This window comes from Embiotoca jacksoni, unplaced genomic scaffold (assembly GCF_022577435.1).
Source record: "Embiotoca jacksoni isolate LCO1_2020_lvr unplaced genomic scaffold, fEmbJac1.0.p SCAF_38, whole genome shotgun sequence".
Classification (NCBI taxonomy): Eukaryota; Metazoa; Chordata; class Actinopteri; family Embiotocidae; genus Embiotoca; species Embiotoca jacksoni.
This window is the reverse complement of record NW_027185390.1, coordinates 1529106-1552429: the sequence shown is the minus strand read 5'-3', so window position 1 is coordinate 1552429 and position 23324 is coordinate 1529106. Positions and strand designations below refer to the sequence as shown.

Sequence of the window (23324 nt, the reverse complement as noted above, 5' to 3'; positions counted from 1 at the left end):
CGGTTTGGTGAAATCCCTCTTTTCAGCTGCGTGCTGCTTGAAATTCAGCTCCCTGCCTCTAATTGTATGAAAGAAATGATTTTGTTGCTCAGACAAGGTACAACAAATGACAGCGTCTGACAACTGTTCATTTCGGAAACATCGATTTTGTGTCACAATTTGCATATTTAATTAGACGCAGAACAAACAGGGTGCAACAAACATTAGCACTAATGAAGGAAAGACAGATGGCATCCATGATGGTTATCACTGTCTACCTGTCTTTGCCAAACTTTCTCCTTCTTTTTCCCCCCACGATCTCTTGTATCACTCAGCATTTCAGGTGTCCACATGATAAATAACGACATGATATCCATTAACCAGTTGTGAGCCACAGTGCCAATATAATCCATGAAGAGTAAATCAAGCTACAAGAAACTCCCCCTTTTCAACAGTTCCCTTTCTTGCTCACTTTGTTCTCATTAATTTTCCCAAAGAGGCCTGTCAGCTCGGATAGCACATTATCCATTCTTCAACACGTCATACTCAGGCAGCGCCACATATTGGCAAAAAGAAAAGGTCAAATAAGAACATTTTGTGTTTGCAACCTAAAGTGTGCCATTCAGCATTTTAATTAACAAGCCCGGGCCAATGAAAAATGAATGAGTAGTAAAACAGGCTTTGTGTAGCCCTGAGGAGTACAGCGCAGAGACATAATGATAATGTTCCAAGTCCCCAATTACAATGAAATAGCTAGCTAGGGATACCAAGTCAGAATGGATGAATGACATAGCAAACAGTCACTGTGTAAAGGCTTGGTGAATGTTCAACTTCACAGCTGCCTGTCGCACGAGATGAATGACTTTTGTTTCTGTTCGTTCACCCAACGTTGTAACTTCTTTCATCAAACATTTAAAAACTTAGGGCTGTGGCTTTTTGAAATGAGAATTTTCGACATGAACGAAAGCAATGCCGCACGAATTTGTCATGAAACAGACTGAGAAGTCTCAGCACCTACCTTTGACAGCTCCGCGTTGACGTAACGCAGTATGAAAAACTGACACCCCGTTCTCATCTTCATCCCGTTTCACCTTTTCAAGATATTTAGACTCCATTTATTGACACAATGCTTCTGCCTCAAGTAAAATTAACAACCGCATACTCACAAGTCTTTTCAGACATTTTGAGAATCCATATCACAGCTTTTTGGCCAAAACTGGTGACAGCTTATGCACACCCAGAAACAATGTGTTGAAATGAAGCGGCAACCCACCCATTGGTTTGTGAATGGCCGTTTTGAACCCTCCAATCTGGCATCTTGGTGATTGCCAAGGATTTCTGGAGCCAGAAGTGACCATATTTGATTTCCAACCAGGTACGCCCCCAAGCATAGCTCTCTTTGGGGCCTAATATCTAATTTATGATGGAGTTATTTTCAGAAGGACTACCACAATTTTGCTAATGACATCATAAATGTATTTACTTAGTCTTACATGAAAGAAGTTGCATCCGCCCTCTGCTTCCACCGGCCAGAAGAAAAACAGACACACAAGCGTACGGTATATAATGAAATGTGAAATTTAACACAACGATATGTTGTCCTAATTGTACATTAACATATGGAGAACAACTCTTCCAGCAGTGACCTGCACTCACAGGTACATTCACCCAGAGAGGCAGGGCATGGCCGTTTTTTTCTGTTTCTCAGAATAGCTAAGGTGTAAACCCTCCTATATGGAGGTATTACTGTCAGAGAGGACGCAGGAACTCCTGAATGCTTCTTCCCAACTGTGCTCCTCACTGAGGACAGCTCATTGTGGAGTGGCTGAAAAGGGCTGTCCATGGTGGTGCAGAGCTCTCTGTCCAGAGTCACGTCACCCCAGTGACACTTTGCACAGGTGTGACTGTGCAGCAGAATATAACTGACAATGTTATTGCCACGGGAATTGCCCGTTACAGGGAAGATGAATTCATTGGGCTTCATGAACTTTATTTTTGTTGTTGTTGTTTTTGTTTGTTTTGGGTCGAGGCTGCAGCCTATCCCAGCATGCCTTTGGCTCCTGGCAGACAGCAGGGAAACACCTTCAAGAGACGAGCTGTCCATCGTATGCTTTACACAAATATACAGGCAATTGTTCTCATGTCTGCAACACACCTGACATGCCTTTACGAAGTCAGCGGAAGCCTCACACCTGCAGGGAGAAGCTGCAAGCTCACTGCCAAGAATTGGACATTGAAAAGTAGCCTTTCTTATTGTAAATGTGAGCTGCTTTATTGCGTATTCTAAGTGATCTGACCGAACTAGGTGCTTAAGATCCTTTATTTACCATAATGAAATGGCAAAAACATGTTGCCAATGTGTTGTAAGACTTTGGTCAACCAGTAATTAGTTGCTGTTAAAGCAAATCAGAATATCCCAACGTTTTAAATTTGAAGGCTGGAGTTAGTGGAAGAGTCAGAGGTTTTGGTCGAATTTGGACGAAGGCACCAGTGTCTCAAACTCCTTAGCGTCCTTTAACCTTGTGGTGTTATATCACAGCGTTTTGGGCCACATTTTCCAAGAAATATATCCCTGTGTGTGTGTGGGGGGGGGGGGTTGTTTGCTGATGGTACTGAAGTCATATTTGCTGCTGAGAAAAGGCAATTCTTTGCTCAACAAAGATAACTCTGTTCGGAATCAAAGTCCAGAGAGAAATGTCAGTAATGGAGGAAACCGTTCGGTGACTGATTATGACACCATATGCTGTCACAGCGGTGACACCCAGACTGAAAGGGCCCTCATGGCTGACAAATGATCTGATGAGTGTTTCACTTCAAACAGGAAGTGACTGGAATGAAGATCAGATTTGAGCTGCAACAACAGCTTTAGATTTACTGTTCTCTCGCAGGCTGTAAATCTTTATCTCCTTCTCCGCTTTACCCACAGAGTGCCCCAAAATGTTGGAATAACTCACGCAGACATGACTTCTCTATTTGAATTCATGTGTCATTCAACCTGTCCTTCATCTGCTGTTAGCCAATCTGCCCCCAACTACTGGCCGTCACTCAGTGGCTAAAGATTTATTCGGAACCTTTACTGAAGTGAAAGTACCAGTAAAACATGTAAACACAGTCTATTACAAGTAAAAGTCATGCATTCACAATCTCATTGATTAAAATTAAACTACAGGAGGAAGGGGGTCAAAACTGTGGGCACTCTTCCCCGTTTGCTCAATAATATAATCAGTAATATTGATCATAAAGAAGAAATTCAATTTTTCGAAAAATAATCTGAACTCGAGTTCACAACTCATCATTTTAATCCCTGTATCATCTCACTGTAATATACGACAAGTCTTGTTTATAATGATTAACACTTAACTCACAGCAACAATTTAAATCATGATCTCAGTATTGCTGGAAACTCTTAAAACTATCAGAACAGTTTTGCAGCCACAAATTAACCACACCACAGGTTCTCTGCCGCTCTCACTCACAAATGCACACTCGCAGGCGTTTTACGCAAATACCTTTGCGTGTTTCTTATTTAAACCTGGTTCAACATCAACATAATATCTATTCAAGTCAGCTTAGTGATATCCCGGTGCAAATATCAATCTTTAATACTGACAAACAACGAACGTGTCGATTTTAGTGTCAACACCAAAACAGAGTGGAAACAACCCCTGCTGGCTCTTATTTAAAACTGGGCATGTTAGATGTAACAGACTCGTTTATTTCCAATTTAATTAATTATAAAAGTCTGCATGTTTGAAAATATTTCAAAGTGTTATTAAAATGAATTCAAAAGACTACAAGTCCACCTTTTGGTGGACTTGTAAGCTAAATAGAGGTCAATGGGCCCTCAACACCACTGCAAGAATGCCACAATACCACCAGACTGGAGAGACACCGAGTGATATTAAATCCAATGCTTTTTAATATTCTCTGCTTTATAGAATACATAAAATAAGGATTTAAGTCTGCAAAAAATACGAATAGAAATACAGGTGCAGTAAAAATGATTAATGACAGAAAGAGGAAAGCAGGTGTCATGGGTCCTCTTGTTGATCTCCCCCTGTGCCCCCCATACAACTTGCTATTGGTGTTTCCCCTTAAATCCCTGAGAAGAACACCTGAAGACAAATTCAAGGAACAAAAGCGAACAGCTGGTTCAAGGTTGAAGGCAGCACTTAATTCCCTTTGATCAATCAAAGTAAAACAACGAAAAACAAAATGGAGGCACCAAAGATGAGAACGGAAATACATTTTAATTTTTTTTTTTTTCTTTTTGGTTTTAGCCCTCAACGCACAGATTTTCTGAAAGTAGGGCATAATGAAGAACAGATTCTTTACTTTAATATAACAAGTGTTTATGCTAATAGAGGTGAGGAGGCTCTGCTTGATATAGATCATTGCTTGGGGATCAGTGCAATACAATCTGGGCAGAGGGTTAACTGGATATATTGTGGCCTTGCCATGTAAGGCAAATGCTTTGGGACTGCACTGGAGAAAAAAAAAATGATGGAGCCTATAGTGTTCTGCTGTTTCGAACTCGCTTTCTGGTGAACTATATTTGGCTGCGCTTGCTCTTAACCTTTAGTCAATGATATAATTTGGGTAAGTGGTGTGTCTTTTAATTGCTCGACTTAATTTTAGAATAGCACTCGCTAATTGAAGCCATAAAAATGTCCTCAGGTGGCTCTGGCCAGCCATAAATGCACAGCATGCGTGCAGTAACTGGAGGGCAACAGTTTTACGACTGGAGCCAGTTGGGAGTGAGTTTAGTGGATTTTAGGCACTGTTGCAAATGTTAAATGAGTTTCAAACTCGGTCAAATGGTGAATAAACTGTTCCATTTCAACACAAAGGTAATGCTTAACGTTGACCTGCGTGCAGAACAATTTCCTTTCCGTCAAAACTGAGTCAAGAAGCAAATAAACGAGAGATCCTTTCAAAGTAAATGTGAAGGAATGCTACAAATAATTTGTTTTGCCAATTCGAGCTAAAACGGCAAGCGTCACTTATGCTAAATATGTAAACATGCAGCAGCATAATGATGCATGTAATTATTGATATTATTAGTATGTCCTCACACTGTGATAGTTTTAATGGGTTTTTGAGTGAGCAAACTCCGACTGCAGCTAAATATGACCCAGAAAGCATACATTTCCTTTATCCACAGGAAAAAAAAAAGAAGCTATACTAAAAATAATGGCAATTATACAGTAGTACACGAGTAAATATGACATTGTTTTTATATTTTGTTGTCAGTTATGTGCATGCGACAATGCTAACCTCCTGTGACTTCATCTCGTGAATAAAAAAGACACCAAAACCATTGTTAAACGGGTTATTTTTGTTGGTATTTCAAACCCAAAGCACTTGAATGGATAATTAGCCTTATTTACTTGCTGCCCTGTGAACAGAAGCTTAAGAGGAGCCCTTCTGGTCAGCATTACACCATCCCCCAATTTCACCCCAGGCTCTAGAAGTTGATGAGATACAGAATAATTCATCCAACTTTTGCATTTTTAATTAAAAATTAGAACCCCATATGTTATATGCCAAATTTACTCCCCAATGAAGGAGGGCCCTTTAAAAGCCTGAAATGGAAAGTGAAATAGCAAATAAAACACAGTGAGATTTCAAACTGTGCAGATTCAAGCACACATCGCAGACAAATTATTACACGTTTAAATGTGGTATGGGTAGTTCATCAGTCGTAGAAAAAAAATTCAAAAGATGCAACAGACAAAGGAGGGCCGACACAGACTGCTTAACCATAGGGCCCAGAATTCTTTCCTACACCCCTGTGGTGAACTATATTTCCGCACACATCACGATGTTCAGCATTGTCATTGAGATGATGTTAGCATGCAGCTCAAATCGCTTCAAAGTCTAAGTATAGCCTCGCAGAAACATGACTCGAGACAAAAGAGCCATTTCAGACTCTCCTTCAGAGCTACAGACGGCATTAAACAGCTGGTTCCACAAGCCTTATGACAACTGAATTCATCTTAATGTGTACAATCCACACAGTACCCCTTTGATGCTGAAATGAGCTCGCTAATGTTGATAAGACATGCACGGCTAATGAAGAGCCTGTCTTACATTTTTTTTTTTTTTTTTTTTACTTGCAGTGTGTGATTGCGACACACAATCCAATCAACCGCTCCAGCACAAATATTGTTATCCAGTCTGTAAATAAGGTATGTGGGCAAATTGTACAGCACATGTCTATGGATCACACATGCCAAATTAATAACTGTCTAGTGAGAGGTTTAGTATGTTGTAATATATTTGGCAGGACCAGTAATTATAAAACTAGGCCATATTGCAATGGGAGATAATTAACGTTAGCATGTCCCTGGGAGGTTTTTTTGTGGAGTGGGGGAGGCTTTGACACAGCCTATTCAATTATGTCCTTCCCTGTGGGTCCGGAAACCCAGAATATAGAATATCTAAATTAGGCACATGACAAATCTCTCACCGAGTCAGATTGAGCGGGTCACGGATGGCAAGGTGGCCGGCAAGTTGCAGAAGCACATTGTGTTAAAAGGTCTCGGTGGATACGGAGGTTACAGAAAGTTGTCAACTTTTTGTACTGTGATAAGATAGAGAAATACACACACACACACACATACCTTTTAAACTTCTCAAAGGCCTTCATCATTGAATACAAAAGTGAAATCTGTATTATTATGGACAGACATCCCTAAAAATGGTCTGGCAAGCATTTATATCAGTACGAATATTATCAGGTTTCCATTACGGAGGCGCAAGGAAATATATTAAAATAGGAAGTCAGGATACACGAGATCAATTAATGAGATGCCAGAGACCCCTCAAAATTGCCTATTGATTCCTCTACTGCGTACGTAGCGCTAATTGCATTGGAAATTCCTACAATGTCATGATCATAAGTTTGCTTGATGAAATTGGGAATGGCCTTCCAAATGATGCTCATGACTTGATGGGATTTAATAAGACTGCAATTATAGACAGGATGCAGGCGGTACACCTGAGATGTTGGTGCTTTGAAAATTATAGATGAAATTGGTTTCTAAATGGATGGAATACACGGCACAGTTAAGTGCAGGCGGGGGGGGGGGGGGGGGGGGGGGGGGGGCGCACTGCTATATAAAAAAAGAAAGTTCAAGAGGACAGTGGTTAGATGTGTTGAAGACCAGAGAGGGAGTTTCGATGTTCCCCCAGATATCACATAAAACACATAAAATCTGGCGATTACTGTAGTTATAGAGTGGCAACCTCACATCACAAATGTTTCAAGGAAACAGCCCTTTCTTTTTTTTTTTTTTCCTCTAACAAGCTGCAGCGAAAAGGCTATAAAATATGTCCTCCCTCTTCCGAATCTAGCACATCATGGACAAAGAAGTGGGTCACTTATATCAACACGGGAATTCAAGACATCACACTTGACCCCCTATTCGTAGCCCCTTTCAACACCTGCACACCGGATGTCCTGCTAAAAATAATATATATGGCAACAGAGTTACATCTCACTGGGAGAGAGGCTCGACAATTACAAGCAAAGACACCATTACAAACAGCATTGTAGGTTAATGTATATGGGGTTAAATGGTATTGGTTATTTACCTGATGGTAAATGGCAAAAGTAACACCTCCTTTCCATTAGCACTCTCCCTGGCCATTAACATGTCCTACAGTCAGGAAGATCTAAAGATTGAGTGAAGAGAAATAAAACAAGTTATACGCTGATTACAATAAAAGTTAATTCTGGAAAGGACATTTTGATTTGTGTTCTGAATTCCTCTATCTTGGATTGTAAAAGAACATATGTTGGGAAGTACTGATATATGTGTGAAGAATTTGGCTTTTATTGGGTCTTAAAATCTGATAAACTGGCTGATGTGTTGTCACTTGAGTCGCTGTCTGTTGGGTGCTGGAGAATTTGAAAATGAATATAATTTACTCTATCTTTTACTCTGCTATCTCATCAGTAGTGATTTTTTTTTTTTTTTTTTTATTGATTTATATATTTTGTATATTTACTTCAAACAAAGTGCTGTCCAAGCCCTGATGGTAGGACGTCTTCATTATTTAAATATCAATAGGCTGAGAGGGATTTTGTGGGAAAGCCACACATTATGAGTGTTAATGTGCGTGTAGGTTAGATGTAGGTGTCAAGATGAGAAACAGTTAATGGCCTTGTATTCTATCTTTTATGAGAGTTGCATTAAATGTGACACTGCAAGGACTGAATCAATTTAGTGGCATGATTGGTGGATTGACACCAGCACAGAGCAACAAAACGCTTCCACTTCTCCGTCCTATCCATCCTCGCTTGTCTCATTAGCCTTCATTCCATTACCGGGCCAAAAACTACATCCAGGGTTGTTTATGTAAAGCAATTCTCCACTGCATCTTGTTATCAACAGAGGAGATGTGCCAGTTACATCGCACTGTCAAACCGAAATTGTTTTTTAATTCCTTATTATCAGCATTTTGAATGGATCCTGGCCCCTGGAAGACCCCGTCCTAGACCTGCCGAGTTATGACGGAAATTGCGAGCAACACCAATTGGCCTCTGGACACGCAAGCCAGATGAGACCTCACAAGTTAATCACAGCACAATGCGTGTCAGCGTCTCTTCTGACAAAAGAATTTGCCTTCTATTAAGGCACACGCTCCAAAATGTTCTCTGGCGTCATGAAGGTCTAGTTTGGAAGATTTCCGAAAGATAGAAAGGTTTTCTTGAATTGTAGCTTTAATAGCTTTACAGCCAACGCAGCTTTTGTCAGTTAAGAGGAGCACCTATTGCTAAATCAACGGAAATGAGTTCGTGAGATCAAACTGCTTCAAAATTCAGGCCCAGTAAAGAAAACTATTCAGACGAAGTGCACATTTACCCAGTCATATTTAGAACAATAAACAAGTCGGCACACTAAACCCCTCGCTGAACTCCATCCGTCAAGCACAACTGTAAAATTAAATGTCATTTCTGGAAGATTTGTGCTAAATATACCACTGTCAAATGACAAAAAAAACACAAAAAAAACATGGTGCTGCGGCGTCGTGTTGTACTGTATATCCCCGATGAGATGTTTTCTTTCAGGCACATTTCATTATTCCCACTGCCCACTTGCTTTTGGCTCCCGGCCTGTCTACCAGAAGTCTTTTCTCTTTGATATCACAGACAACCGAGTCCAAGAAAAGAAAACAAAACAAAAAATCCCAATTTGCACGAGAGTACCATCACAACTAATTTCACATTAGCAGTGGAGGATGGAAGTGTGTGATGTGCAAACTAAACTGCCACCGTGTCGATAAGATCAACTCTTCTTTGAAAAACTGTTTTTGTTTTCATATTTTTTTTTAATCAAAGCAAATTCTACTTGTTTTATCAAACGAGAATAAAGTTAAACACAATCTGTGAAGACGGAACCCACTTGAACGCGTGAGCGGCTGGACCGAACCCGTGATTGGATTCAGTCTGCGTCCGGCAACTCTCAAACCAGACGTTGCCACGCCGATACGACGGCAAACGCGTTCCAAATCAACCGCGAGTTTAGGCGCTGCAGCTCGTGAAGCGGAGATCCGGGTCTGCACCCGCAGGCTGAAATGTCCCCGGACTCGCATCAGTGTGCGAGCCGGCGCAACTTAAGATCCAACAAAAGTTATATCTTTTAGAAGTTTGCTCTCACAAACGCACATCACCACCCGGGCACTGCTTTATCAAGGGTATCTACCTCTCCCGTCAGCGATACGCAAAGTCATTTAAGAAACAACAAAAAAAAAGATTTAGGACGGCTACATCCTCGCTTTGATGCCGCGATACCTCTCGGGGGAGCCGGCCCACAGTCCCTTCCAGGGGGAACGGAGCAAACACCCTGCTTGCATTGGTTCCTCCGCCGCTGCAGCCCAGCCGGGGATTCGGCAGATACGGATTCGTCCATCCCCGCAGGATAGACCACTTCTTAATGCGATTACGCAGCTCCCAGACTTTAAGATAATTCAATGCATCTCCACGGCTAATTTCTAAAAGGCGGCACGGGTGCCACATCCGCTTATTGTCGCTCCCCGCATGCTAAACGCAGCGTAAGAGTTGACTTATTGCCACACAATACTGGCTAAGTGGGAAATCTCTTTGGACATGGCGGCCCACCATATGCTAGATTTAATTTGATTTTCTGTTCGGGCTTTAGTTAAGTGCCTCTAAAGTTTCTTGTCCCACAGCAAGAGGGTAAGAGGGCAGCTGAGGCTTTGACTTGATTTTTTTTTTCTACTTTCAACAAGGGGCAAATAAGCCCTGATTTGGTAAAATACAGAGCACTTACAGCAACATGGCAGCATTAGTAGGCTTGAGTATTTGGTCCAAAACTGGATTAAGCCTAATCCTACAGTAAAATCATGTCTTTCAATGCAGATCTCTTGCAAATTTGTGTTTAGTGGGACTATAGGCTTAATCCATGTATTTGGGAGCTTTCATAAAGAGATGTGATGTTTTTTTTGTTGTTGCTTGACCTCATTCACCTGCTACAACTTTAATTCCTCACTTCATAAGAGATTAAAGGTCATCTTAACAAGAGCATGCCGACGTGTCGGTTCAGCAGATGATGAATTAAGTGATTCTCTGTTTTTGTCTGTGCAAATCATGAAGCTCCGATTGTTCAACAGCGAAGCATCCCTCTGCTGTACGGAGGAGGGTGTTGGAGCACTGACGTATTCCAGCGGTGTCGAGCATCCCGCAATCATTTGAAAGCTGTCTCAAGGAATGTTTCATTTTTTTTATTTATTTTTTCCCCCCCGCACGGGATAATGAAGAGACACGACGAATCCGGGATGGCCAACGCGCATCTGCCTCCGCCCTCTTGAATCAAAGCACCGTTGAGGAGATTTTTGAAAGTATTAACGGCATTTTAATACCAAATGAAAAGCCCCCCTTGACGTGGCCAAGTTGTGACTTTTCGGAAGCGTTGGGAATAAGGTGGGCCCCTTATTGGGCTTTGGTGGAAAAAAAAAAAAGAGCTAAAAAGCTCTGAGTGACAACTCAAATGGCTGTTGCCGTTGAATTAAAAGACACCGACTTCCAAAGTGCAGCCTGCAAATACAAGCCTGCCGAGATGCCTTTTTCATCATCGTGCTGCCCTCTACGGGTCTTCTTCCAGCCTCCATATTCTCCCTCCCTCCTCCCCTTCCCCTCTCCTCCACATCATCACCCCCCCCGCCCCCCCATCCTCCTCCTCCTCCACATTACCATACCCCCTTAAAGAGTATTGCACGCATTAAATTGCTTTTCATTTCCGCTGCTGTGACAGTCCTGAGATTGGGGGATTTATGCATTTTCACGAGTGCCACGCGATGGTAATTGTTTCATAATCCGTCCATCGCTGCAGGGTACGCGCTGGTTTGCACCAACCGAGATCCAAGTTCCACTAGTTGAAACGCTGGTGGGAAGATAACGCTTGCGTGTGCGTGTGTACACATAGGGTATCGTATGACCGGCGCAGAGCCGCAGAGAGGGGATTGGATTCGTGCATCCGAAAGGAGAAGACCGGAGGAACGTATCCACTGATCTCCGGTCGTTTTTTTTTTTGTTTTTTTTTTTCTCCCTCGGACTCTGTGTGTGTGTGTGGCAATTGAAATAAAGAGAGCTCGGGCAGATCTATACTACATAAACTGGTACAAGCCGCACCACTGGCAGCAGACAAGGGGATTCGTGCCGCTCTCCTCCGCTTCGCCAGTGCGCATGGATGAAAGTCACTGTTAAAATGCATGCGGCGAGTCTTGTCTGATGTGGGATTACCGCGTTTTCCTTCGCCCCCTTTTCGTTACCATGTTCGAACTTTGGTTTTGGCTCTTTTTCCGAGATGACACTGCTAATTTCAGTCGCCGCTGGAAGACCACGGGCGCCCGTTTTGCCGCGCTGGCTGTCACGTCGTTCGCGTGAATGAGACTTGTGTATGCGCTCTTCCCCCGGCTGGTTCATGGAGCTCAAGACCGAGGAGACTTGACTTGATTTGCTTTTAAAGCCGACGGAAGGGCGGACGGCGAAATCACGAAATCCATGTTTCCCGTGAGGTTGGAGAAAAAAGACTGGGCACAGCCGTGATTTTTTTTTTTTTTTTTTGTCGGGATGCTTTGGCGTTTACCGGGATCAGCACGGTAAGAGGACAATTGTATTGTGTCTTTCTTTCTTTCTTTCTTTCTTTTAATTCCTTTCTTTCTTTCCATTGCCTGTCGGGGCTGAGGCGTTATGCGCTTTCAACATTTTGGGGATCTGTCCGTGGTGCTGAAATCTCTTGTTTTCTCCCCCTCACTTGCATTGCTGAAGTTGATCCGGATTTAAGATGCTGTTAAGCAAGGTGTCTGCGGCTGCTACGGCAATAACAAGCACAGAGCCCGCATTTCTATCCTCACAGTTGTATTCGTTCCAAATAATAAACCTGCTGCCTCTACACACCCCGCTGGAAGACAAGTTATTTTATTTTTTGATTATTTTTTTTTTGTATTATTATTCCCAGTGACGTTAGGCATTTCTTCAGGTTATTGCAACAAACTCAAACGTAAGAAGAAATAATGAGATGAAAGTGCAGCGCTCAGGTACAGTGGAAACGTGCCCCTGTATGTTAAAATGCGCCTATTTGGGGATCGATGAGTGGGCTTTTGTATTCTTTTAAGGAACGCACACAGACCAAATGTGTGTGTGCGTGTGTGTGTGTGTGTGTGTGTGTGTGTGTGTGTGTGTGTGTGTGTGTGTGTCCGCGCGCTCACGCGTCTGTGGCGGAGAGAGAGAGAGAGAGAGAGAGAGAGAGAGGGGAGGGGGGGCTATCTGTAACCTTCTATATAGCAGATGCCATACATAATACTTGATTATGAAATTATTTACACCACGTCAAAATGCAATTTCGATCAGAGATCCGCTGCAACATCAACGACACTTGCTTATTTGCCTTTGATCAACTCCTCTCCTCTCGTCTCTCTTTTTTTTTTTTTTTTTTTTTTTTTTTTTCTCCGCCCGTGGGCAGAAGAAGGACTGCGCTGTCGCCTCGTAGGCTGATATTCACATTTTCTACGGCAGGCCGGATTTTTAAGATGCTTCTCCCGGTCGATCCGTTCGTAAAAGCCGGCGTTCTTACGTTCGTATTTTCACCACGGATCGCTTGAATCGCGGGAGACGAATATATCCCTCGTCCCCATGTTGTTTGGACGGAGGTGGAGAGAAGCGATCCGACAGTTCTCCTCCCCCCCCCTCCTTTCCCCCCCCTCCCACTGTTACCAAGTCGTCGGGTATGCGGGGTGAGTGAGGAATCTTTATGGTGAGGAGATGGGGAGTTCATCTTCAAGATTTTTTTTGAATGTGAGTTTGGGGGAGGAAGATTGAATCCAGATGCTAAATCATCCATCACGCACAGCGACGTGGCGCGAGATACCTTGACAGCGAGTCCTCCTTTGTGTAAAAAAAAAAATTCTCAATGGATTGAATTAGTAAACGACTAAATCTATCAGTCTGCATATGGAGGATTGCAAAGCCTCCCCCTCCCCCCCATTCAAAGATGGATTGGAATTCAGGCGAGCTATCAAAAATGCGCAGTGGCCGTCCACCTCGGGTAGTTAGTGTTAACAACTTGAATATGGAGTGTCGTTTATGTATGCAGTTATTAAAGATTCAACTTGTTTTCTGACCGTCTCAAAACCACAATAATGCCGACATTAAGCATCTGCATAGGGAGCAAACATGAATAGGCCTTCTTGTGTTTGCCTCTGTGTCATGTCTGATATGTGTTGATCAGGGGCTCTGCATTTTATCACTTGTTCTTGTTATTATATATATATATATATTTTTGTTTTTTTGTGTGTAAATATTGCACATTTGTGACATGCATTTCCTGTGCCATATAAAACAGAACCCGTCCTTTTTCTTTTCCTCCCTCAGATGACACCTCATACTGGTACCACACTTGAGTGAGCTGGGGCATCCTCTCCCAGGAAAAATGCATATCTGGATCCTAAAAATAATCCTTCTGATTGCATCATCTCTGAGGCTGGTCGAGATGTATGACAATTATGGGGAGATTTGCCGAAACCTGTGCACATGCGAGGAGAAGGAAGGGATCCTGACGGTGAGCTGCGAGAACCGGGGGATCATCAGACTGACAGAAATCAGCCCGGTCCATTTCTCCATGTATCACCTCCTGCTGACGGGGAATCTCCTGAAGAAGCTGTCAGTCAATGATTTCATCAATTACACCGGGGTGACCATCCTGCACTTGGGGAACAATGACATCTCGGAGATAGAGTCCGGTGCCTTCAATGGGCTCCAGGGATTAAAAAGGTTGCACCTGAATAACAACAAGATTGATGTTCTGAGGGATGACACCTTCGCAGGACTGGAGAGTTTGGAATATCTACAGATTGATTATAATTACATCACCAATATAGAGCCCAACACCTTGAGCAAACTCCACCAACTGACAGTGATGATTTTGAACGACAACCTGCTCTCTGTCCTTCCTCCGAATATCTTCCGGAATGTTCCCCTTACGCACTTGGACCTGAGGGGGAACCGGTTAAAAATGTTCCCCTACATTGGCCTCCTGGAGCACATGGACAAGGTTGTGGAATTACAACTGGAGGAGAACCCCTGGAATTGCTCCTGCGAGCTCATCGCTCTGAAGGCTTGGCTGGAGAGCATAGCCTACACGGCTCTGGTGGGAGAAGTGGTGTGCGAGACCCCGTTCAGGCTCCACGGTCGTGACCTGGATGAGGTGTCCAAGCAGGAACTGTGCCCCCGACGACCGACGGAAGACACGGTCAGGCCGGCGCCCCCCAGCAGCACCAATGGATATTACCAGACCACACCAGCTGCGGTCACAGCCTCCGCCACCTCCTCAGCCGTTTTGAGGTCCTCTTCTAGGCCTACCAAGGGCACGCGGCAATTTAACAAAACCAGGTTAAAGCCCACCTCTCGAATACCAGGCGGCAACCCGTACAACTACGGCCCCATCATTGCTTTTCAGACCAAATCTCCTGTGCCTTTGGACTGCCCCACTGCCTGCACGTGTAATCTGCAGATATCTGAAATTGGGTTAAATGTCAACTGCCAAGAGAGAAAAATTGAGAGCATTTCTGATCTAAAACCCAAGCCATACAATCCTAAAAAAATGTATCTCACTGGAAATTACATCCCTGTGGTACGGAGGTCAGATTTTGTCGATGCGACTGGATTGGATTTGCTTCACCTGGGAAACAACAGGATAACTCTGATCCACGACCGGGCTTTTGGGGATTTAACTAACCTGCGTAGGCTGTATTTAAATGGTAATCTCATGGACAGGCTTACAGGAGAAATGTTTTTTGGTTTGCAGAACTTGCAGTATCTTTATTTAGAGTACAACAAAATCAAGGAGGTCGATGAGGGCACTTTCCGTTACCTCCCCAATCTCCAGCTGCTTTTCCTCAACAATAACCTCCTGAAAACTTTACCCGTGGGCATCTTTTCCAGCCTCTCCCTGTCCAGGCTTAACCTGCGCAACAACCATTTCCAAAACCTGCCCGTGAGCGGCGTTTTAGATCAGCTCAAGTTGCTGGTCCAGATAGATCTGTTCGAAAACCCCTGGGACTGTTCCTGCGACATCGTGGGGATGAAGATATGGCTCGAGCAGCTCAGCGCAGGCACCGTGGTCAACGAGGTGGTGTGCGAGACGCCCAAGCGCCACGCGGGGACGGACGTGCGCGCCATCCAGTCGGAGCAGCTCTGCCCGGACTACTCCGACGCTTACGTCTCGCCGACTCCCCCTACGGAGGAGCCCATGGACGACAGGGTCGTCACCACAGACGCCCCGCAGAAGATCAACACCCCCAGCAGCACCGTCCCCCTCTCTGTCCTCATCCTCAGCCTCCTGCTCGTTTTCATCATGTCCGTCTTTGTGGCCGCGGGGCTCTTCGTCGTGGTGATGAAAAAGCGCAAAAAGTCTCAGAGCGACCGCACGAGCACCAACAATTCCGATGTCAGCTCTTTTAACTTGCAGTACAGCCTCTACAGCAACCGCTCTTGCCCGAAAGTTAAGGCCCCAGCCGGACACGTCTACGAGTATATTCCCCATCCCATGGGCCACATGTGCAAAAATCCCATTTACAGGTCACGGGAAGGAAACACAGTGGAGGATTACCGTGACCTCCACGAGCTCAAGGTCACATACAGGAGTACCCCAGATGAGGAGCGGGATAGTAGTACGATGAGGAGCCCGACGTACAGCGTCAGCACCATCGAGCCACGGGAAAACCCTTCCCCTGTCCAGGATGCAGACCATTTCTTCAGAGGCATCCTCGAGCCTGACAAGCAGTCCCCCCATCAGTCCATCCCGTCCATCCCAGCAGGTGCCAATTTAGAGTACAAGTACACAGGGCCCGTGGCGTACACGTACAACCCGAATTTTGATGTCAGACGTCAGTTCTTGCACCCGGAGAGGATAAGAGAAACAGTGCTCTATGGCACAGCACCCAGTACTGTTTATGTCGAGCCCAACAGAAATGAGTATTTGGAGCTAAAAGCTAAACTGCAGTCTGAGCCCGATTACCTCGAAGTTCTTGAGAAACAGACCACCTTTAGCCAGTTCTGAGAGACAGAGACATTAATGTGATGAAGCATTTTCTGTCTTGACCCTCCTTGAAACACTGGCTCAGTTTATAGGGTGCCTTGGCACAACACAAACAAGCAAAACGGAAGGAGTTAAAAAACAACAACAACAAAAAAAAAAAAAAAACGGGGTGTGCCGAACAATCTTATTCTTATTTCTGAAACATGACATTACAGGAATGGATACAAGCTTTCTGAAACACGGATGAACAAAATCGCTCCACTTAACTGATGATGATGCAAAATCTATTTTTCTATGGTGAAGATCGAATAACACACAAAATGTAAGTGTACAGGTAAATCTTACCCAACTTCATTTTCAGGAATATAACCATACATACGGTATATTGTGAATCAGAAAAGAAATGTTTATAAAAAAAAAGAAAAAAAAGAATCACTCCTGGACAAAAACACTGTACAGCAGATCATCAAAACTGTGTAGGACTATTTTCTGCTGTAGTCTGTAAGTAAGTATTTATTGATATAATCTGCCATGTCTTTTCAAAACTTTTGATTCTACATCAATATTACCTGTGTCATCATAACTCCATGATCCTCTGGAAAAAGGCTTATGTTTGTAGTTTCATTTACTGTAGCTCTGCATTGTACAAGTGGCTTTTTTTGAAAGTGGCACACCCCCAATGTTCAAAACAGACTGCGTCATTTGAAGAAGATAAAGAAAAAAAAAAAGTGTCTTTGTATGCTTTCTGCACTTTTTGGAATTGGAAGGCGAGTCAGCCTTCAATGAGCTCTCATAAAGGAGATTATTATATTAAAAATGAATATGGGTATTCATTCTTAATATGTAGAATTGATATGTTATCAAAACAAAATTCATACATGCTATTTGAAGTATTAATTATGTTGTGTAATACTGATATTTTAATCAATGTAACACCTATTTTTATACAAGCATTGGCAGATTCTCTATTCCTTATCAGTTTCCTTTGTTTTTTGATTGCTTTGCACTTATTGCACTATATTGACCAAACTATGTTATTGTCATCAAATAAACATGATGTCAGGTTCATATCATGTGCTTATGAGGAAACTAAGGCTGTCGGTGATGATACGATAAGAAGGAGGCCACTCTGGATTTTGGCTTAATACTCAAGGTTAACACTAGAAAATCAAATGGCAACACATTGGCTGACAGGAGCTGGTTGTGGACTCAATCAAAGCAGATGAAGATAAAGCATATATATATATATATATATATATATATATATATATATATATATATATGTATGATTCCCTCAAAGGGGCAGCTAACGTCTCAGTGAGGATTGAATTCAATGGGTTTCAATCAATGAGCATTATCTAAGGCTGTCCCTTTGCAATTATACCATAGCAACAGCATCCATGTTGCTGTCTGGCAAGCGATGATTTGCTCATTATATAAACACCGCTGGAGCTGTCCTGGAAATAAAAGCAATTTTAGTATTTTAACTACATGTATAAACTTAGACATATACCCGGATTAAGGGGGATTTGATGTCTTTTTTTTTTCTTTTTTTTTTTCCCCTGCGGTTTGTTTAATGTGCAAAAACATTTTTAGATAAGTGTCTTCACTTAACGAAATGACATGAGAAAAATGTTCCAAAGCTTCTTTTTTTTTTGCATCTTTAAAGTGCTTGTTTTGATTTTAATGGTGCCTCACTTGACCCGTTTATGAAAAGCAGGTTTATATAAAAATGCAAAGGATGCACTAGACCGTGATTTTCAGTGGACAGTATGCATCAACATTTATGTATTCAGTGTTTTGTTAGTTGACAAGAAGCAAACAAATATCAGACACCTTAATCCATCATTCAAAACGACTGATTTCGATTCTTACAAGTTTATCATTAGGGCGACAAATTGCTACCGCGGGTATTAATCTGTCTGCAAAAATCTGCACTATGACTGTATTTCTCAGTAATTCTCACTTAATATCTAGCGGGGTGCCAGCTGCCTTTTCTCAATGACAAGACAAAAAAAAAAAAAATGTAAAAGAAAAATGAAATGAAACGTTCTGGGTCCTCTCCTTTTGTTGGATCTTTTCATAGAAGCCCAGAATGAGAACAGAAGGCACCATTTGGGAGATGACGAGTCCTGGAACTGAGTGTAACTGTGGATGTGTCATACATGTAGCAGGGGATGTGAATCATGGCCAAGGAGTGTGTGCAGTTGCCCAGCATTGGTTGGCCTATGGGAAGGCACATTGCTGAGTTTTTGACATGTATTTTTATTTATTTTTCTGATACCAATATGGCAAAAATATATATATATTTATAGTTTACTGAGGTGCAATAAGGACCTGAGCAGTGCAATGCTGCGCAGATGGCGGTGTTTTGTTGCTATTATTGTTATCATTTGATTTCCTAGAATATTGCATTTTCCAGGATGATTTGGCTAAGATCACACAACTCCAGTGGGGAAAAAAAAAAGAAAAAAAAAAAGGCTTGAGCACAATTACATAATCACTGAATCATGTATTCGAAATGGGCTTGTTATTACTGTACTGTATGCGTGTGTATGTACATCTCTCCCACCCAAAACTCCCAGTGTGGAGGTTTATCACTGTTATGACCCAGCACCCAGCGTAATGGGTGCACGGAGCATCCCGCTGCAGTAGGCTAGAGAGAGATTGTGTGTGTGTGTGTGTGTGTGTGTGTGTGTGTGTTTGTATGTGTTCAGATAGAAAGGAAGGGAAGACTACTGCCAATTGAAATAATGCTTTTAATCAGCCAATGGGCTCTTTCGTTCTTAACACAAATGGCAGCATCAAGGAAGGGCAAAGAGTTTATTACTGCTTCCCGGATTATTCCATCTATAACCTTCATAAGCTTTGTTTAACTATTGCTTACAGCATGTACACTCCATCAGTTAAGTTTCACACGAAATGCAGACAGCGGTTTTTCTACGGTGGTCAACATCTGTATTCAGACATGGAAAGGAAAAGTAAAATCTCTCGCCCTGTGTTGCCTCACGCCACACGAGAGCCCCTGTGATTTATGGCTGAAACCTATTGTGCGGAGTCTGATGCGAGGCTGATGCAACGCAAGGCGTGATGTAGCGGCAGATGTCGCTGTCACACGAGCCTCTGCGTGCGGCGAGGGAAATTCAGAAGACGGCGGCGAAGTTAGTTCGCAGCTCGGACCTCGAATTTCTTCAAACTTTGAAACAAAGAGGTGGGGAGAGGCAGTGATGGGCAGCCCGTGTTCCAGCGTTCTCGTACGCCCTCTGCTTTCGCACCATTCGAGAGTTAATCAATGCGGCATCAGAGTGGCACACGGTGCATGAAACCCATCCAAGCTGCATGAAGCGTTGGCTTGTCACTGCTATTTTCAGCACAAGGAGTTTTAACAGTGTGCTGAAAATATCAGGCTAATTAAACATTTTCTGGATTTGATTTAGCAGACTTTTTGCTAAGAATTACATGTCATCGCTCATTAGATGGTGTTGGCTGAATTTTCCTGTTTATGGTAAATAAAATCAGCTTGATACTACACATGCACAGGGCCACATTTATCTACTGCAAGGCCCAGGGGCAAAAGTACAGTATATGCCACCCCCCATTCACAACCTGTCTTTGTAGTGTGCATGTATCATGTTGTGTTTCAGCACTCACAAGGTACAGTTAGAATGTGAACTGCTTTTTGTGGTAATTTGAGTAAAAAGGAAGTCTAATAATAATAAAAGATCAAACATTGAATTTTGACAATGTTGGGGATGAGAGGCGCAACACCGAATTGAGTTTCAAGCCCTGCTCATGTTTTTTTTTAGCTATTAGTTGTAAGGATATTATTTCAAAATGTTTTATGTACTTTTATGTAAAAAAAAAAAAGAAGCAACAATGATATGCATCCTTTTTAATTTCAATTTTCTTTTATCTTCTTTTTTAAAGGCAAAATAGTATACAAAAAAAAGAAGCTGAGAATAACATTGAGCAACAGATTTTTTTTTTTTTTCTAAAACTGCAATATAGTATTTGAAAGTCAGTTGCTGAAACTATTTGTTGAAAAAACGGATGGCTCAAACAACAACAGAAATGATTAAGTGTTTTGATGGGTATTTTTCAACCATTTGCTGCTTCTTTCTGTCTTCTATGATTTTTATTTTGGGGGTTTGTATTGTGAACATGAACAAAATGGCTAACAAAGATAAAAAAAAAAAAAAAAAAAAAAACAACTGTCATATTAATGAAATATTTGTTTATTGCAGCCCTTTCCCAGCATACGGCCTCCTGTGATTGGCAACCTAACTGACACTTAACCTATGATAAGCGAGGTGTTTCTTTACTTCCACCCCGCACGCTTTACTCCCCACATTCGGACGGTCCCTCCCGACACTGCGACAATCTGTGTGAATGATAATCAGGCTAACACGTGGCTGCCCTCTGTATACCGAGACAGACAGAGTGGGTGGACATTTTCCATATGCTCGAGCGATGCCTCGCCCACCCTCCGCCAAAGATGCCTCGTCCCCAGCGCTGCCTCGCTGCCTTTCCGCCACCCGGTCTCCACGATGATGTGAGCAATTGAGTTCAAGGAGATCTGGGTAATTGAGAGGGCAGGGATGGCATCTGACAGGCACCGATGGCTCCAATGATTACTTTAATCAGAGTGGTTAATGGAATTCCTTCAGGCATGTAGAAATGCTCAAATGTTCATCAGCACTCAACCGATTTTACCCCCACCACCCACCCACCTCTTCTTCTACCTCACGTTGCCATAATTACTGATCAGTTTTCTTTTCCTCTTTAAGCTTTCGGTGTAACACTGCGGTTATGCATTTGATCCTGCAGTGGGAATCGACGCTTTATGGTCGAGAGTCGTTTTTAACATGAAACGTCGTGGCAAAACCGGTTAACGTTAAAAGGGACGGTCAAGGTCTCGCTCTCAATAACATCTGTGTAAGGACAAACACATGCTTGTATGAATAGAAAGCACTTAATGTATAATGAAGGTATTTTATGCTAAAAGCAGGATAAAAACATCCAGATAAAATGATCCTCTTATTTCGTACGTGCTGCTGTAAAGTCTGTTCCATCAGTACCTTCCCCGACTTTCTGCTCGAATCTGCCTCTTGGTTAACACTCCCGCTGTCTGGCCTGTGCAGCATTAACTTTAAGAAAACAACCCATTCCATTTAAAAGTCTGGATCCAGACTTGGATGCCATCTGCTGAACAAACAGCCCTCAGTGCTGTTTTGAATTCTATTTATTTAATTGGTCTGATAACTTTTTTTTTTTTTTCCCTCCTTTTTGTGATACACATATTGACAAAAATGTGACTGCTAAATATAATTTGAAATTGATCTGCGGGTTCTGGTGTCCATCTGGGAATTGTCTGGCTATATAATGCTTGTTACAGAGAGAAGAAATATTTTGTCTTTTGGGTGTGTTATGGTGAAAACAATGTTTTCTGAGTTCCTACGCACATCAGATCTTCCAAATACGTACCCAAATGAGAGCCTGATAGCATTACCTGCAATTCCTTGTCTCTCAGATAACATTTTTCAGATACGCGTGCATTTTAATCTAATATTATACATGCCATTACATGCATGTGACGTACAGAAGCTCCCCAAGTAGCCGAGTCCCTCTTTGATTTACTTCCATGACTAGAAATAATGGACGTCCTTCTAATTCTGCCGTTAGCATGAGCTGGATTTTTTTTTTTTTTTAATTTATTTTACCCTTCTTTCAGTCTAATGTGAATGATAGATAATAAAGTTAATATGCAGATGGAAATTTTGAATCCAAAACGGATAGCAATTATTCTGTGAGCGATCACATCATATGTGCAGTAAAAAAAAAAAAAAAAAGCTGACATGCATGGATGTGGTTTTCTATGCACAAGAAGACGTGTGATCAAAGCGGAATAAGCAAAGAGGAATATGTGTGCATGGAGGGAGATAGATGCTACGGTATGTTGTTTCATGTTTTGTGGCGTGTAAAGGTTTCAGTTTCGACAGCAACGCTCGGCTTTTTTTTTTTTTTTTGTTCCTCCCTCCCTCATTTACCCTGCCCTCCTTTTGCAGTTCCCACCGGGCAGCCCGGTTGTATTCATCAGGCCTCCCCGTTTGTTTGTTTGTTTGTTTGTTTATGGCGGCTGCACCCGTTGATCCGGAGCCGCGGTAACCCTGTCGTTTGATAAATGGCAACCGTAGCATTACTGACTCCCCAGCTGAGCATGGTGACGCCCGGCCAACCAAAAAAAAAGAAAAACAACAGGTTGATGTATGACTTCCTTTAGAGTGTCAAGTCATTTAACGAGAGCCGGCCCAGGCGTACAGCTACTCTGTAATGTCTGCGTATGCGTGGAATCTTGCTCTATCCTGGAGACAACATATGTAAATCAGTGGTTGATAAGGCATGAAGAATATACCCTTAGCAGGTTATTGTTGGGGGAATTTTGTTGTGCACGTGCATATTGACAACTGTCAACATTTTGGACGTATTTTTCCTTGTAATTTAGAATTTGCTTGACGTTTCAGATGTTAAAAGGGGCTGAAATATCCCCAATTTTTGACCGTAGTTTGGTTTAAGCTCCAAAAAAAAAGATGGGATCCCGAATTCCCAACGATGTAACATCAGGCCTTGCTTCGTAAATGTTGCGAACTTCTTGTCCCCAGTTTTTCAACGTAGGATTTATTTGTAGTCGAAGAACACTAATCCTCGCGTGCACAATTGCTGTAATGCTCCTTTAAGTCAGCTGTGCATCTTGTGCAACTCAAATTCAAAAATCAAAGTGAA

General features: G+C 42.5%; 1 protein-coding gene across 4 annotated transcripts in view; it reads left to right on the top strand.

Annotated features, from left to right (window-relative positions):
* LOC138208448 (SLIT and NTRK-like protein 5) overlaps positions 1-17612 on the top strand; it is a 28914-nt gene extending 11302 nt beyond the window's left edge. Inside the window, exons 1-2 of one of the 4 annotated variants that reach the window (XM_069166311.1) lie at positions 11251-12108; positions 13880-17612. In XM_069166311.1, coding sequence (XP_069022412.1) covers positions 13938-16565 — 2628 coding nt within the window. In that variant the 5' untranslated portion in view covers positions 11251-12108; positions 13880-13937 and the 3' untranslated portion in view covers positions 16566-17612. Of the gene's footprint in view, positions 1-11250; positions 12109-12982; positions 13263-13879 lie in introns of those variants that run through there. The other 3 variants (XM_069166312.1, XM_069166315.1, XM_069166313.1) reach the window with 3 other exon arrangements.
* Positions 17613-23324: the final 5712 nt, after the last annotated feature.